At 35.6% G+C, this 18,452-nt stretch overlaps 1 protein-coding gene across 9 annotated transcripts in view; it reads right to left on the bottom strand.

The window, feature by feature from the left end:
* The window catches only part of LOC135325065 (A disintegrin and metalloproteinase with thrombospondin motifs 6), a 163,885-nt gene that overhangs the window by 26,109 nt on the left and 119,324 nt on the right, over nt 1-18,452 (bottom strand). For 8 of the 9 annotated variants that reach the window (XM_064502512.1, XM_064502518.1, XM_064502513.1 and 5 more), the window contains 5 exons: nt 18,106-18,239; nt 15,887-16,010; nt 14,472-14,552; nt 9,578-9,741; nt 7,507-7,645 (listed from right to left, as the gene is read on the bottom strand). In XM_064502512.1, coding sequence (XP_064358582.1) covers nt 7,507-7,645; nt 9,578-9,741; nt 14,472-14,552; nt 15,887-16,010; nt 18,106-18,239 — 642 coding nt within the window. Of the gene's footprint in view, nt 1-6,791; nt 6,881-7,506; nt 7,646-9,577; nt 9,742-14,471; nt 14,553-15,886; nt 16,011-18,105; nt 18,240-18,452 lie in introns of all 9 variants that reach the window. The other variant, XM_064502521.1, reaches the window with a different exon arrangement.

The following is an 18,452-nucleotide window of genomic DNA, read 5'->3' as shown; positions in this document are numbered from 1 at the left end:
GTATTAATACACAATTTATAGTATTTTCTTAAGTCAACACATTCTTTCAGTTTAAATAACTTCGCTTTGCTAATCAAGCCAACTCTTGCAGTCCCTGCATGGAAGTTAGATATGCCAGCTCCCTTGGTCATCCTCACAGCACTTCTGTGCACGTGCTCACGCTTATTACAGCCACAATACAAACTGCCCAGTACTGCAGAGAGATTCTACTAGTGCCTTACCCAGCGATATTAAAAATGTTCAAAGAAATACATCCTGAGATCATATTTGCCTTTATCATGACTACGGAATAATACCCCACTCCTTCCCTATATGTCTCCTAGCACTGCATTATCAGCAAATTTCATTGCAACTTTCTATTTTCTAATACTTCTAATACAGTCAGAACAAAAAAGCCTGAAGAGTCTTATGAGTCACATGACAGATCTATAAGGGGCTCCTTAGCACTGCCTTTTGGCCCAATAATATACATTTTAAAAGCACCTCTAGTCTACTACTCTTTTCTAATCTTTTATTAGGTGTAGGTGATAACAAATACTTTACTAAAGTCTAGTTGAATGAATATATCACATTTCCTTGGTCTAGAAAATGAGTTACATAATAAAATGGGATAGCTGGCTAGTCAAGCATGACCTACCATGTCATACTTTATCTCATTTCTCATTAATTTCTAACTTAATTTCTAATTTTCTATTATTTTTAATAGATCTTTAGCTACAGTTTTCATCAAAATATCAAATCAGTCAGCACTGCAATGCTGTTATTTTTTATATATATATATATATAATATATATACGCATACATACAGTGAGACATAATTTTCTTCAAGTCTTTATTTTGTTCCTTTACTACTATTTTAGTAGAGAAAAACATATAAATCACTGTAAGAAGGGGGGAGACAAAACTTTACCAGGTCAGGCTCTCCTCTTTAAACTCTTCCTTTGATTCCTGAGAAATATATAGGAGAACTAAATGCCTTGGAAGCTGTGACAAGATGATTCACTTGAAATTCTATTACCTATGTAAACACATTACAGTTTTAAGGTAGAGGCAACAGATGAGATAATTAAAATATAATTAAAATAAAATACGACAAGTCTGTCACCTGAGTAGAAGGTGGGTTTTTTTGCATTGCTCTACTCACACTTCACCATGAAGAAAAAGAGTATTTAAAAACGGTCAAGCCAAACACTGATGCCAGTAACATGGTGCTGCTAGCTGACAAGAGAATTTATGTTCAGCTCTGACTGATGAATAATCACTTATCCTTTCCAACACAAGCTGGCTTAATTCTCTTGGTTACTGATATAACAATATGTTGCTCCCATAATGAAGTTTCCTTCAAATGCAATTGCTTAAAAATAATTTATGCATACTTTATTTATGAATTATATAAATTATATAAATTATGCATACACATTGTTAATAATGTATGCCATTCTATCAACTACATTTATGGGATATTTTAGATATTATGTTTTCACTAAAATTCCTACTGGCATCATATGCATTTCCTTCCAGGCTTTGGCTAAAACCTGGCAGCCTCAGGAAATTCATTTCTGAAGAGCTACGCAGTAAGAAAATACTCTCAGGTACTATGAACACAAAGCATTATTGTGCTCAGTTTTCAAAAAAATTTATACCAGCCATGATATTTACTGAATGCAGGTCAGGTAGCATATCGCCCATAAGACAGCATTCACCACTATTCACTCACAAAGTGAAGATTCTTTAATCCATGCCAGTTGGACATGCTGGTCCAGTTTTAAGATGTTCTGCAGCATGTTGCCATACAGTATGTGTTTTGTCATATAAGAAACATAAGTATGGATTAAGTAAATGTTAAACTATTGCTGTCTAATTACAGAGTTACTTAAAATAATATTGCATAAACAGAATTCAGATTCTAACTTCAAAACACAAAAAATAAACGGAGAAAAACTAGCAACACTGTTTTCACCCAGAAAACAGCTAAGAACTTAGTTATCCCTGTGGGCCTTGAAAAAATCTTTTTAAAGTATCAACTCTTCTGAGTATATGGTCTCTGAAAATAATCTAAAAGGCACAGCTAAGCAAGTTCATTTAAGCTCTTGGGGGAATAATTACAAGCAGTTAGACAGAAACATTCTGCTTTCAAATCTACAGATTTATAGTTTATAATAAAAGACATAAATTGTCCTCATGACTGGTCAATGCAATTCTAACAGAAAACAAAACTCCAGTGGTTTAGTGACCATATTCCCTAGAGATTTGAGATGTTTTACAGATTTCAATTCATAAATAGTCTGCATGACTTTCAGCAGCCAAATTTAAAATTACACGGAGCACATTTTATTCTTAAATTAAAATCACAGTCATGTAAATGCTGTATCTATTTTTAAAAGCAACCCCCCAAAATTGTGGTTTGCAATTGCAACAGCTAATTATAAAGATGCCAGTACCAATACATAGTGAGTCTCGCATCACTAAAACTAGTGCATGCTGGTTAACCCAGACATACTTTCTGAGCTCACTCATCAGATCACAAGATACTCATCACAGAGCCAAACTTACATTTTCCTTGATGAGGACAAATATGTTTTATTTGTCCAAAGACAGTTTTATAATTCATCTGAGGGCATGAAAGAAAAACACAGTAGACACCATTGGTACAACACTGATCAGCTAAGGAAAGTAAACAGCAATCAAATTACTTTTAATAATATATTGACTGAATATTTTAAACACCCACACAAATATGTAAGATATTTAACTTATCTGGAGATGAACTCTAATGGAACGAAATGAAATCAAGACCAATGCTTAGGATACCTGATAAATTCCAGATAATGAGGCTTTCATCTTAGACTTTTACTAAGAATGGGATACAAAAGAAACATAATGGATGTGCACTTACTGTAATCCATTTTTAATGTCTACAAAAATAAAACTACACAGACAGACTTTTTCCTTTAGTTGTTGGATTTTTTTATACAATACCAGTAGCAGCTCACTGCCTTATTAAGAATACTCATGTTTCTGAATGAAGTCAGACACTTGCCCTTGGAAAGCTACAAGATAAAAGGAAAGACAGGCATGAAAATCAAACTATAATTCAGTGATCTGTAAGTGATATATATTGCCCTTTTCTGTCTCAGTACTTTCTTCCTCTCCTTCCAACCTGCATTCTATTAAGCTTTATTTCCTATTTCTCAGTATTCAAGTTTCTCCTTAGGAAACGGGAGGATTCCCCTCACTTCCTTCCCTTTTGTATATTGTGCTATCCTCTGGTACTGTTTTCCTGTGGTCTTGTCTAAATCTACCACCATTTTACAGAGCCCTACAGTATGATAAATACACAGTTAAAAGACAAAAATTTGCAAGCAGGCCTAACAGATGCTTTGAGTAGCACTGGTGCTTGAAATGCTTGTTCTCTATTTCATCTGTATTTCACAGATCTGAGCAGGCATGCATTTTTACAAAGGTTTCCCCTTCAAATATGACTACATAGTATTATACACAAAATAATGTACTTTTTCTTTACTAACAATGAATCTATGGTAAAGCTTGAGGGCAAGGTCTAATTTGTATCAAATATGGAAATACTTAAACAAGAGAGTAATAACCTTTCCTTTCTAAAACTCTTTACTCAGAGTAGAACAGTTATCAGCGAAATTTAAGGAAAAAGATCCAAAATTATTATGGAGAATGCATGTAGTTCAGTGCTACATAATGCTCCCAGAGATGAAGAACTAGGTCAGGTAGAATGATTCTGAATTTTAAAGATAAGTTTTTCCACATGGAAAATGCTTGTTCTAGTGTACAAAAAGACAAGCTACAATTCTGCGTTTCCAAGCCTAAGAACAGATACAAAGAGACAGACAGGTCCAGTGAGATATTAAAAATGAATGAAATTCTGTTCTCATCCTACACAGAAATGCATGAATCCAGGAAAAGAAAAGCATTGCCTGCTATCAGGCATGCTTTTTAAGTAGTTGGTAAATCAGAAGAACCTATTTTTGGTAAAACTCAAAAAAACAGCAAAATAAAACTCAGATTTTGGAGGCATGATGGTCCAGTTTAATGCCACACAGCTGTGAAAAATAAGGAAAAGCCAGAAAAGAGGCTTACTATGAAACTTTGTATTAATTACAATAGAATTCAGGATTGAATGCACCTAAGTTATTCCTCTCCCTGTCTTACGTTTCGGCTTAGTTCACTGTACAGAAAATGATGTTCACTTGCAGAGCAACTACGAAATATTTTATTCTTTTCTTCTTTAATACGCATGACGCTACTAAATACACACTCTTTATGTTCTCTTACTATAAAAAGTCTAATTCCCTCCTGGTCTTTCAGATGCAATCTAAATATGCTATTGTCCGTCTCACAAACTTTAATTTATCTTCTAGACTCCTCTATGAAGAATACAGAGGGAGAAGGGGTATAATGTCTGCTCTGAAAAGAATCCATTAATTTTGGGTGCCAAACTGAGTTTTCAGAACACTTAGCATTATACACACTTTATGGGATGATGAACTTCATGCAGTTCCCAGGGACTTCACTGTGAGTGCTCAGTATCTGGCCTTTGTGCTCTGCTTCAGGACATTCAACACACATCTTCAAGCTTACAACACAGAAACACCACTCTGGTAGGCTGCAAGTCCTCACATTTTTAACTACTTTGAATCAAAAAACATACACCAAATAATAACTATGCCTTAAGTGCTATGTGATACAATATAGTCAGTCTGATATAGAGGAGACTGGCCTAAGTAGCATGGATGTGAACAGGAGGTAGTCTGTAACACAGCCTCAGGATGAGAGATCGGTCCCTGGCCGATTGGTGCGTGTTTCACAGAACAGCCACAGCAAACAACATAAGATTTCACAGTCACCCTTAAATCTTTCATTTCCTGGCTTCTAAATGCTTGCAAATCTGTATGTTGATAAGGTAACTTTTGTACATTGGTAAGATAGCTTTTTAAGTGCAACATACACCTAGACAAAAAGACATAACATTAGAACACACACATGTCCAGAGATGGGCACAAGTTAAATATGTTCATTAGAGTTTAGATTTGCCTTCAGCTGCTCTATGCTTTAATATAAAAGTGTATCTGGCTAGACTTCATCTACAGCTTTCTTAGATGACGATGGAATACCATATCCTCAAACCTTTTCAAACCTTTAATGTCTTTGTACTACAGGCCAGCTGTACAAATTACAATATGAGGCAGAGAAATGTTGATGCCTTTCATCTATTTACAATCTGTACCCAAATCATGTTATTGTTTTTTCAACATCATAAATAAAAAATGATTTCCTCACTAGTATTTCTCACACATGTTCATTACTTAAACAAAAAAAACCCTTTTAGTGGGCAATTCTTTAATTTTTGAGCTTTTATCCTTTGATGTTGAGCAAAATTTCTCTTCTAAAGACAGATTTCAAATAAATAGAATTTCAGTACTGGACTTCATAAAGAATCCTATAGAAATAAACAAAGCCAGGCAGTGGCTTCATTTCTAAAATTTCTCACACTTCATATTTATATTAGCTAGCTTTTCCAGTTACCGTGTCTGTGTCTACAATCTCTGTCTCCCTTTTCTTTTTCCCTGACTCAGCTCCTTTTTAGAATTGTGTCTTCTTTTGGCATATGGTAAAAGGTGTTTCATAAACTGGGAGGAATAGAAGGTATTCATATGGAGAAAACAGATACAGTTTTTACATGCATTATAGCTACAATGAAACATTTATTCTCTGAGCACAGATCTTAATAAGTTACCACAGTATATCCTCACATTAAGCTGAATGAAAGGAGAGAAAAGTGCACTGTTTAGTCACCACAAGCTACTTAAGAAAATCTTCCAATAGAAAAAAAATTCAAATGAGTAATAAATGTACACAGACAGTGAATGTCAGTGATTCACATGTCTTTATTTAAAAGTTAATTAATTATGTCAAAATGTTTTTATCTAGGCAGAGGCCTACTCCTTTAGATTCAATCATTTTCTCTCTATAGTTCTGAATCTGTGACACGACAATGATTTGCATGACAAAAAGTCCATAGCAAAATCCTGTCTCTACCTATATCAGTGGGAGTTTTTGCCATTGACTTCAGAAGTCAATTCATTAACTGGCTGCTGTCATAAAATTAGGATTTGGTAGTACTTGTAAGTTTCTGAAACTTAGAACTGTCTTTTGCTATGAGACAGACACTTCCCCTCTACCTTTCTACTTCTCTCAAACTTTAATTTTTCTACCAGACTCACCAGTGTTAAAATATTAGTTAAAAAAGCAGTCCGTCACACAGGTGGTTACAAGAATCCAACAAATGAACAATAATAAAAAAAAAAATTAAACAAATTTGGCACATGCCTCTATTTGTTTCAAGACTTTATTTAGTGGCACAAAAGAGAAACTATACTGCTTTGTGTCTTACACACAGCTAAGCAAACCAACAGTACTTAAACAGCAAACAACTCTTAACAGCCACAGCAGGATCCAGCAGAAAGATGAGTCAAGATGTCTCTAAACATAACCACCTCCAGTAGCAAAAAAAAAAAAAAAAAAAAAAAAAAAAAAAAAAATATATATATATATATATATATATTTGGTCTGAAGGTTCTTTAAATAAAAACAGTTGTTTCCTCTTGCTACTGACAATGTGCTGCACAGTAGAAAGCTGAAATTCTGAGGTGGATTTAAAGCACTCTCCCTGATCTTCTGCAATTGAGGTATGCCAGGGAGATGATGCATTCAGTCTCCAGAGAGAAGAAAGATGCTGTTCACACAGCACTTCTACTCACCAGTCCATGCAGCAGCAATGGTGTTGGCTTTGAAGGAAGCCAACTGTCCTGCTCTCCCAGCCAGAGGTAAAGAATTGCATTGGTGGCCACTAGAGGGAGGAGGATTAGGAATACAGTAAATTGTGGGCAAAAGGCACCCATGATGAAATCACATGGGACAACCTACAAATCCCCCACCACTGCCAATAGGCAACAATTCTCAGATACTGCTATGGGCTGGGAGGTATAATCCAGTTGTTATCATCTCCTACAGAAGAGCTGCTGGTATGCATCCTGAACTTTGGTGGCTGGAGGATAGGAGGGCTGACTAGGATCACATGAAGTACACATACATACATACACACACAGACACATCCCTTATTTATAGTTGCCTTCTGATTTTTATCTCCTTACTTAAAACTTCAGATGTCCTTTATCAAGAAAGCTCCTGTGAAAAGCAAACATCCCAGCTTCAAGAGAATCTCAGGAGAAGCATGAGCAGCCAGAGACACACTGTGCCAAGATATGCTGTATTTAACACAAAAATCTGAACATATTAAATGTAGTTGAAAACAAACAAAATCCAACGTGAAAAAATAAATGCTCTTTCACTAAATTAAGTTTTGAAGCATATCTGAAAGAAATATTTTCAATTAGTTACCCACATCATTATGTAATAATGTGTATCTTGCAATTCAGTTTACCCTTTAGCTTGACTGCCTGGTATGTGTCTTACCTCCAGCACAAGTGGCAGAACATTCTGACCAAGGCAGATGATTCCATGCAAAGCCAACTTCATTGTCTCCACTGCCAGTGCGAGAGATGGGAACATTGAATTTATACCTTATACCCAAATTTTGTTCCTGTAGCAGAATCTGTAGTTGAAAACAACTGGTTATACCATTAAAACAGGCAAGCAGAGGGCAACTACAGTGACATTTAATCTAAGTATGTGTTATGCCTTGTGGAAGGGAAAAAGGTAATAAAGCAAGCTGTAATAGTTCTTTCAGGTACTTTCAAAAGAATCTGGACTAACTTTTAAAACATACACAATAATACTTTTCCTTTGTATAAGGTGAGCTTTCTTCCCCCTCCCCCCCATTACTACCACAAATTCATAACTTCAGTCAATTCTTTATTCTTGAAATAATAATTTTAGAAAGCTAGTTTTCATGAAATTAATGTCGTAATGGAAAATAATTTGGTAGCTGAATAATTTTTTGAGGTCAAAGTTGGTTAAGGACATTACTGCGCAAAAATGCAACATGACTAAGTCGCAACTGAAATCTTGCGAGGAACTACCCACACAGCAGTTGCGAACCTAACATTCTGACCTTGCTCACACTTCTCGTAACTATAGTAGTAACGACAACAGAGGTCATTTTCCCCTATTGCATTAGCCAACAGAATTAACTTGGTGAAAAAGAGAATTAGCCTTTAATGAATATCATTATCTCTCACTGCAGCTTTAGCAACACTAGCCACTATGAGCTTTTGGTTATCCTCACGGTTGAACTGCCTTTCCATCTATCACCTGTCCAACACTGTGCTCTCTTGATGAGTCTAGCCTTTGATTCTCTACCAAACATTTTTGTTCCTACTATTATATATCATGTATGTTAAGATGCAGCAGTCTGATACAGCTTAGAGCTACTTCTCATCTCCTTCTACCTTGTTACATTTTGCAGGAGCATATCTACCTATCTCTATTGGACATAAGAGCAGAAAACTTCTGGTAAGCGAGTCAGTGGCACTGACTGAATGAGAAGGGCACTATAATCACTATGTAATTCATTTTATAGGGACTCTCTAGCTTATCCACAGCTGCAGCAGAGAAAAAATGGATTCAGGTGTTTGAAAATATGGTCTAAGATGTAAATACCCAGGGAGCAATCATTCTTTACACAGAAGTGTCATGTCTCGCTCAAACAAACCCTGAGCTGCAAATCTGGAGGCTGACAGAATATACTGGAGAAGTATCACCCTGTTTTCATACTCTTCCTCAGTGTAACAGTAGGCTCACTATTGCCTACTGTCAGACACTGGGTACAAGGAGCTTGGTCCCATCTTCCTCTGTGACGTTCTCATGTTCTGTACAATCCATTAGGAGCAACATTTGTCAAAACAACATACTTTAATATAGCTCCAATCATGATACTCTTAAGTATCCGTTCTCCATACTCTTGAGTATCCATAAGGAGGACAGTAAGAAATATGGTATACTTCACCCTCAGGCCATGTCTAAAACCAGGTATCTACAGATCTGTTAGGAAAGTAAAATGCACTCTGTAGATATTACACATCACCACCACAGGCTGATGCAGTTGCTATATGCTTTTCTCAACACTTTCATGCATCAGAAGCATGCAGAGATACAATATGCATCCCATTTACAATTTATGCTACCATTATTCTGCAACACATTTAACACAGACGGGAATCTCATCAGGGGTATTTTCAGTGAGATTTTCTGGGGGGTTCCTGACTTTATCCCCCTTTTTCATCACAATGTTTGCCTGTCATTTTTGAAAGATAAGAAAGTTGAATTAAAAAATTATTGCAAAGTCTTAGAACTTGGCAAGCTGTATACTCTTTTAAACACTACCTATTTTATTAAAATATTATATATTAATATCATATATTAATATTATATATTGATATTATATATTAATATTATATTAAATTAATATTAAAATTATATTAAAACCTACTACTGGTACCTAACACTACTCCATTCATGGCTTCATCTTTCCTCAGAATATAAATACATATTTAAAAATTCAGAAATATATCAATTATAACTTTACCATGACTATGAGATTTTCTGATGTAGGGCCTAGGGCTTCCAAAGACTCAGGTTCATCTGTTGGTCTCTTGTAATGGAAAGCTGTTCCAGCAACATCAAACTTTCTTGGCCAGTCAATAGTCCAGGCACCATTAATATAGTAGTCATCCTCTTCAGATTTTAAAGCTTAAAAAAAAATACAAGCCACCTAAAAATTGGAAGCAGCATTTACAATAGAGAAGCCATTGCAAATTAAACTACTAATCTGTCAGACGTATGTGAACTTCACATATAAAACCTTTTCTTTAGCACTGGTCAAAATATTCCTCATGCAGTTTGACAATACTGCCTTTATCATAATCTTCAATGGGCAGGCATACTTTGCAGATTTCAACATGCACGTGCTATGAGCAATAAAAGAGAATGCCACATGCAATGTGCAACATGTATTCAACGCTAAAGCTGAGCCCATCTGCAATGTATTCTGTTCTACATAGATGTATGTAGGTCTCAAATTTATAATCAGCTAACAATTTAACCTTCAGATTATGTATTCTGTGGTGTAGGAAATGTAAGCTGAGAAGAAAAAAAAGAGAGAAGGAAGACTGAGTCTGAAACATGGTCAGTACAGCTCCTTTGCCCTGTGTTTTTTTTTTTTCCTTCTCAAAGCATAAATCCAAGATATTTTCAACACAAGACCAAATACTAGCTATTTCACCTCCAAAGATGTCTTATTATTCCTAATTTACAGCCCTAAACCACAAAAGTACTGCAGGTAAAATACAAATCTCTTAGTAAACTGACTAAGTAGGTTGGACAGGCAGATTTTGTTCAGATTTTGTTGATATTTTACCAAACATATTAGATTAAGTTTCTAAATATGAAACTGACTTTGTATCTTAATATGAATATTCTGTTAATTAGATATTGAGTTCTTAAGGTAATAACGAAAATTACTAGATTATTTGGCATTCCTATTTACTTTAAATAAAATGTGTTCTTAGAAGGAAAATGATGATTGAAAACATGCAATTAAATGGAGATGTGGTCTTTGTTGAGACAAAACACTCTGACTGCTGGACAGGGAATTTACATCACAATCATAAGGAATAAGACATCTTAAGATCAAGGTTTATTCTCAACTACATCTTTGTGGACAGACGGCTTAGCTTAAACAGTTAGGAAAATGGTCTTTATAAATGATGCTCAAGTTTTCTAAAATAGATTAGAGAGCATTTCTGTAAAGAGGAGACAGTTGGAGAAGCAGTAACATTCTGCTGGTGACAGCCACATTCAGCCAGGGCTAGTAACCATTTCTGTCAGTACCTTAAAGTCTGAAAAAGAATGTCTTTCCTTAGCATAAATCTAATTCCACTGAGTACCCTGGATTTACTCTGGAATCACACATGTGCTTCGGGTGAAGAAAACTAGCTCTGACACATTCAGTTATCTGGGATTCTCGAAATAATTCAGATTCCTTAAGTCTATATGGGTTTTGTAGTACAAGAGAAGTAGGTAGTAAAAAAAGTGAATATCAGAGAACAAGACAAATTGTAGGCAGTACTGTATTAAAAGAAAGGAACAGAACTCCAACTATTTAACTATTTTAAGTAGGTATATGAAATAAACACATTACAGCTGAACACCAATATTCTGTTTTATTAGTGATGTCACATTGCCACACAGCCAAAATTTCTATCCACTCTGCTTTCAAAAGATCTAGCTCAATTAATAGAATTGCCATAGGATCTCTCAAAGCCAGCAAGACATATTCAAGTGTCTTTTATTCCACCACTCTCTTTTTCCCAGATGTTTTCTTTTCAGTATGTCTAGTCTCTATTAACAGCAAATAACATGATGAATTCTTGAATTACATTATTTGAGACATATAAATGAGAACAAATGAGACATATAAATGAACACAGGAGAACAAAATGTTCTCATGCATGTTTTTACATAATTCATCATTCTGACCTTATATGCTATCAATTATACACTATATGTACTCAAACTAATGTATAAAGTGAAGCAGTTCATTTTTCCTTGCCCGCCTGCCAAAGAAAAATGCATTTGCATTGTGTAAATAGATTTGTTCAATGTCAGTTGTTATGCCTAGGTGAAGTTCACACAGCTGTGAGCAGCATTCCAATAATATAATTACATGACAACATTGAAGCATACGTTGACATAATGCTATTAGCATATGAGACAGAAGAAACACGTTAATATCCTAACCAAATCACTTATAAGAACTTGAGAATGCAGGAAACCCAGGGGAAACTAGCACTCAACACTGTTGCCTAAGGAGGATGTAAGGGAAGATGTCAACCCAGATAAATCCATTTCGGGGAAGATAACAGCATTGCTCAAAAAACGTTTTTTCAGCGGCAGTGAAAACAGGCAATTTTGTTGTTGTTGGGTTATTTTTTGGACGGATCAGTTTAAAAACTGATTTATTATGCAGCTGCAGAAACATGCACTCATGCTGGAACAACACAAGGAGTGATACTGGTGCAGAAATGAGCAGCCAGAGATGGGGGGAGGGAGGACAGGTGCTGATTTAGCTAATAAAGTTGCCAAATTGTCTAACTGCAGCCTAAATGTGAGGCCAGGGCTTGCAAAAGAACTGGATCTTAGCTTATGAACTGTGAGGTATTTCTTACAAGTCAACCTGCTAACTGAAAGGAAGAAAGAAACCTTGAAGCCAGTGTGAGAGCTACAGAGGGAGGTTGTTATCAATTTTTGTGTATTTCCAAATGGAGCAATTGCTTTCTTAGACTGTGTTCACATATTTGGTAGCAGTGCATAGAAAACCAAATATAAGAATAAGTTTAAATGGTTATTTTCAGCTGAATCAGTTCCCTAATTTGGTTCACAGAGTGACCACAGAAACAGCTGGCCTGGAATAACAGACAGAATTCCACAGAGATAAGGAAGGCGCAGGGAAATTGACACTGCCACTAAAGAAATGTCTTTAAAATAATACCCTTGAGGTACCTGTTTTAACAAAATAAACACATTTTTAACTACCATCATGTTTGTATAGTGCTTTTAAGGGAACAGACAAATTATAAGCATTCTTTTCCCCAGGAACTGGTGATCCAACACTGGTTCACACTCATAGTACAACGCATCGCACACAAAACGAAACTGGCCCCTCAGACTCGGTAAGACCATCTCTCACTAGGATGCAAAGGCTCAACTGTAAGTCGGAAACACAAGGACCAGTGAGAAAGAGGAATCCCCCATTCGTGTTAGCTAGGGCTTCTGTGACTTTACATTTTTGAATCTGTGGCCAGATTAAATACCAATGCTGCCGCCTGTATTTTTTACTTAAGCAAATAATTTGGCATTTTTCTTTCATTTTATATAGATTTGCTAATCTAAATGCTTTTCCAGATCACTTTCATTTGCTTATACATTAGAAGAAAAACAAACTTAACTGTAGCAGCTAAGAATACTTCCTTTATTCTGACTTTCAGGTACCCAGGGAATCAGAAAAACAACTATCTTAATTTGAATATAACATTAATACTGCTATAGATTTTAAAGCTACAAATGGCCTTTTGACAATGTGGTTCTTAGCATAAAATGACTATGATAGGATGCATTGTACGCCTCCCTCCCACCGCCTCTGATTGACAAGTCAAGTATAGGATATGTAAGCAACCTTACCAGCAGTATATTTTGACAAGGGGGAGGGGCCAGGGGGAAGCGTGATGCTGAAAGAATAATAAACACTCTTAATTGCTGGAGTAGTGGATGTTATTATTCCTGCAGAATGGAGGGAGACTGATAATCTGCTGAATTATGGGAGAGTGGGGGCAGGCAGAAAGAAAAGTAGGCAACTGAAAGTAGCGGGTACCATCATTACTACAACCAATTTAGAAATTAATGTACCTAGGAGGGTAACAGCCCTTCAAACTCACACTTCCATGCATCATCCTTTCCAACACATTAATGTTATAGATAAATCATATGTATATTTTTGTTCCTATGGAGCTAAGATTCACAAAGTAGCCTAGTCAACTGCTGTTCAGCCTGAACCAGTAACAGCTTTTGGTAATGTTAATCTATTAGTTTGCTGTACAACTCATCAGCATTCTGAGCCACTTATGACTGAAAAATGGGCGTTCTTGCACTACTGTAAACTGAATGCTGTGCATGTCAGGGCACAAAAACTTTCAGAAATGCGTATTTTGAGTTTGGTGAAGCCCGATTAGTACGTATTAGTATTACAAAAATGCAAGGCAAATTTAAGACAATCTTTAAAGAAAGGAAAGATAATCTGGGAATCTAAATTTAATTCTGTGCTTTACCACAGGCTTCCTCAATGATCTCAGTTAAGCCATAGAGTTTTTCTCTGCCTCATTTCCCTTATCTATAAAATAGGAACAGCATTAAGTCCCTACAACACAGAAGAACTGTGAAATTAATACATTAAACTATGTTACGATAGAGAAACAGCATTATTTAAAAGAACATCTGAGTAACTACGGCCGTTGTTGAAAGATTGTTCCAAGAATAACACAGTGTTTTAAAATAGTACAATCCCCCCCACATAGACTTGCCCAGGTGGCAGACACTCCCACAGAGTGAGAACGCAAATCATGTAAGAGTTCCCTATCCACTTCAGCTCAATGTCTGACACTTTGAGTAGGGAAGTTTACCTGATTTCACAGACGTGGACAAGGAGGGTTCACATGCTGCACTTCATTAGCTCTACTTCGGGAGAATACATTCTAAACAATTGCTGCTCTTTTTGCACCTGTCTGACCGCCATCTAAACTATCATTACCTCCATTGCTTCTGCTAGGCGTACTACTTTGTGTTTGGCCAAACCAGAAAACTGTACCTTCAAATCACTTCATAAAGTTTATCTTAGTAACAGTCTGCTACGTAAACCATCCTCTTACCAATGTAGTTCTTCGACATTGCCACTTCTTTTATTTCAATGTGCACAGAACCTCTTGGAATTTGAATCACTTCCATATAGCCTGTAAGATACAGATATATGGTTTAAGGTAACAACAAGAAATAACATTTAAATCATGAAACTAACAATAAATTATTTACTACTAACAATTAGTAAGAGATTTGAGATTCAAATGTACTCGAGCATTTTCTTTCAGAAGATATAAAGGAAAATTTTTTAAATTTCAGACACAAAAGTGAAAGTGATATCAAGAATTTAACACAGAGTCAGGAATCCCTTTTATTTATTTTTTCTTAATCCTAATAATGTCTTTTCAACGGTGAATCACAAGTAATTAATGCACAAATTGACCTTAGGTTCACAGGATAATCCAGGTTGGAAGGGAACTCAGAATGTCACTTAGTCCAACTTCCTGCTAAAAGCAGGGTCTGCTAGGAGATCAGACCAGGTTACTCAGGGCTTTATCCAGTTGGCTCCTGAAAGCCTCCAAAGATGGAGGCTGCCCAACCGCCCTGGGCAACCTGGCTCACTGCTGTACTGTCTACATGGGGAAAAAGATTTTTCCTTATATGCAGTCTGAATCTCTCTTGTTTCAACTTAGAGCCATTGTCTCTCATCCTCCCACCATGCACCCACCACTGTGAACAGCCTGGCTCTCTCTTCCCTATGATCTCCTCTTAGGTATTGGAAGGTTGCTACTAGGAGCCCACAAACTTTCTCTTCTCCAGGCCAAACAAACCCCATTCCCTCAGACTCTCCTCAAAGTGGTAGCGATGGCTCCAGCCCTCAACAATCTTGGTGGCCTCCCCTGAACTCAGTCCAGTCCATCAATATCTTTCTTCTATCAGGGGGCCAAAAACTGGACACCGTACTGCAGATGCAATAGTACTATTTATAATATGAAGATGGTGATACTAATATTGCATTCTATGAGCTAAGCTTTCAACTAAGTGCTCATATACATTTCCTGAGATCTTAATAACATGAACTTAGAGATGCTTCTGGATTTTTTCTATCCTAAAATTTCATGTATGATTAAATATCAGATTCCATCATACACACTAAAATTGTACACAAAGTTTCATTTAACATATGACCATAACTAATGAATAAAGACAAACTACATACTTCTTTTTAAGTGCATTAAAGTCTCAGAGAACTAAGTACTGAGTAATTAAATATATTGTTGTATTTTACATAAATCCAAACTGTCACTGAAAAAAAAAAATCCAACTATGCTAAAGGAAGTCGAAGTTTCTAAATGAACTATAGCTTCAGTTATGACATCTGCAAGAATGATCAGCAGCAATGCCATGCTGGAAATCAGCTGATCACTGTACTTGCAAAACAGCCATCAAATACATTGTACAATAGAATGGATGTATATATGCATACCTCCTCTGGGCAATGAATCATTGAAGAAACCTTCAATGGCTTCACATGTACTCCCATCTCCTCCACAAACACGACATCTATCTTCCTTTGCATCAGACCCCAAAATGTTATCACAACCTACATGCTGAGAACAGGTGAGAACAAATATTGTGGATGGTGTTTCTTTGCACCATTATCTTCATAGTTTTTTTGAATGGTTTCTCTCAAGTTTGAGATACTCAATTCTTTATCTGCTCTGTTTTGGATAGCTGTTATCGTAAGTGGGTTTCCACTTACCAGAGGAAGAAAATCAGGAAGCGGAACAATCCACATTTTATTAATTAAATCTTGATTAATAATACTTTATCTTTCTACAGTGACTTTCAGTAAAGAATCTCACTGCATTTCACAAATAATGTAATTATTAGGTTATTAATAAATGATTTGTGCAATTTTTATTTAATATTACAAGAGTTAATTTTGTTCTATCTATATTGCTTTGTTAAAGGAAATATTTGCTGTGCGTTCTTTAAACATTTATGCAACATAAATGGTACGTTTGTTTCCAAAGGAATTTACAGCTTCACAGACCATCTTTCCACATCCTGCAGGCAAAACTTGCAGTTACTCTATGCAATCCTAATTATTTTAATAAGAAGTTTGAATTTAAAGGGTAAATGACTTCACTGCAAGAATGAATGCAGAATGAAGCTTAGTGAAAGGCTGAATTACATACTATTTTACATAGGATTTGAAAGCCTTTGAAAAAAACAGAAGAGCTCTGTAACTGATCATAAACAGTACATTTCCGATTATCTACTTGGGAAATCTACGTACAATGAGCAATGATTAACTTCCTATAACTTACTGATTCATTAGACAGATATATGGCAGCTTTATAAACTTGGTTTTAATTGGGTTAATTGTGTAGCAATATTATTTACCACCTTGTAAACAGAAAATACATCGGTTATAAGAGAAGTTAAAACACTTTAATTAATTGATAAATTAATATTCTAACCAGACCACGTACGTTTCAACTTTTTGATTCACCAAGAAGACAGAGACCTGATTTTGTTATATATTTCATTCTCAACCGGAGATAAATTCTAACAATTTAATAAAAAACATTTTAATGACAAGAAAACAAAAACTTCTGTTTTAAATTTATATTTTTATTGCAATTCATATGCAAAGTCTAATTCTGATCTTTCTTAAATTTCTCTTGAATTCAAATTATCACTGCACCCATTTTTGTGGAATTGTCAATAATATCGGCAAATAATCATCAGTTTTAAAAGATTTCTCAAAAATACTAAAATCTTTTTATGCATAAAGTACATCAGAATTCCACAGTTTACTTCCTATACTTTGCTTTGGCTAGTTTGCTAATACATGGCAAACGCTTTTGATCTCATCACATGTTATCCAATAATCATGAATCTTCAACCCTCAGTTTAGCAAAGCACTCAAGCATAGGGTTCAGCTTCAGGTACGCTAGAGATTTCAGTGAAATCAAATAATTAGAGTCAACGGCACTACTCAGATGTTTAGACTTAAGTACATAATTAAATGCTCTGCTAAACTGAAGCAGCAGTGGGATGAATATAACCAAAAATATGGCACAGACCTCCAATTCTCCTCAAATTCATGTAATACAGTTCTATAGGAAGCTTACAAGATAATCAGATCTTTAGTAAAGGGAAAATAGTTGCATGGTTATGCAATTTTGTCATAGAACTGCAGAGCAACAGTGACAACTTCCTGTTTTGATTACACTATCAGTAGAGCTGTTTGCAACAGGATGAACTAGTTAGAAATAGATAAAATTTTCACATATACTGTCTTTCAGCCAGAATGGAGTTCTAATTGGAAGGATGGAACAGGCTTTGGAAGCGTGCAAGGAATCTGTTTGTCTCCTGTTGCCTTTTCCAGTGATGCTTCAACAAAGACTGCAAAGCAACACAAGACAAAGACGACAAAATGCAGAACTGGTAAATGGTTAAATGTAACTGCTTTAATATCTAAGAGAAGCTACTGAAATTCAAATGATTTGTCTCATCTATGCAAATACCTTTCTTATCTTTTTGTCTCAATCTTAACCTTTCATTAAGAATTTGACTTTTAAACAAGCTTGTTCCACGTAGGTAACAAGTGAGTACTAGTACCAAATGTACGAGGCATGACAACAAGTACCAAACACAAACTAATCCATAAGTAATTTATAAAATATATGTAACCTTGCATTCTCCATTTATACAGATATCCAGTGAATCAGCATTGCACTGAGTCCCATCTATTACTGCAGGAGCACGTTCAGTGTAAAAATTATAACCTTCAGCCAAGCAGTTTAATGCACATGGTTTAACCCCACCTAGACAATAAAAGCAAAGAAAAAAATAACAGAGAATTCTTGAAAAGTTAATAATTAAAAAATAGATACACAATCAGATCTGAAATTTATAATCTTATCTCATACCTGACATATATAACGTATACACTTTATTTTACTTCCCCTTATTGATTTCTCTACTTGACTCTTCTTTCTTGCAAAAAAGATTATTTCAGCTCATAGTAAGATATGGCA

The sequence above is a fragment of the Dromaius novaehollandiae genome, chromosome Z (assembly GCF_036370855.1).
Source record: "Dromaius novaehollandiae isolate bDroNov1 chromosome Z, bDroNov1.hap1, whole genome shotgun sequence".
Classification (NCBI taxonomy): Eukaryota; Metazoa; Chordata; class Aves; order Casuariiformes; family Dromaiidae; genus Dromaius; species Dromaius novaehollandiae.
This window is presented reverse-complemented; position numbering and strand designations above follow the sequence as displayed.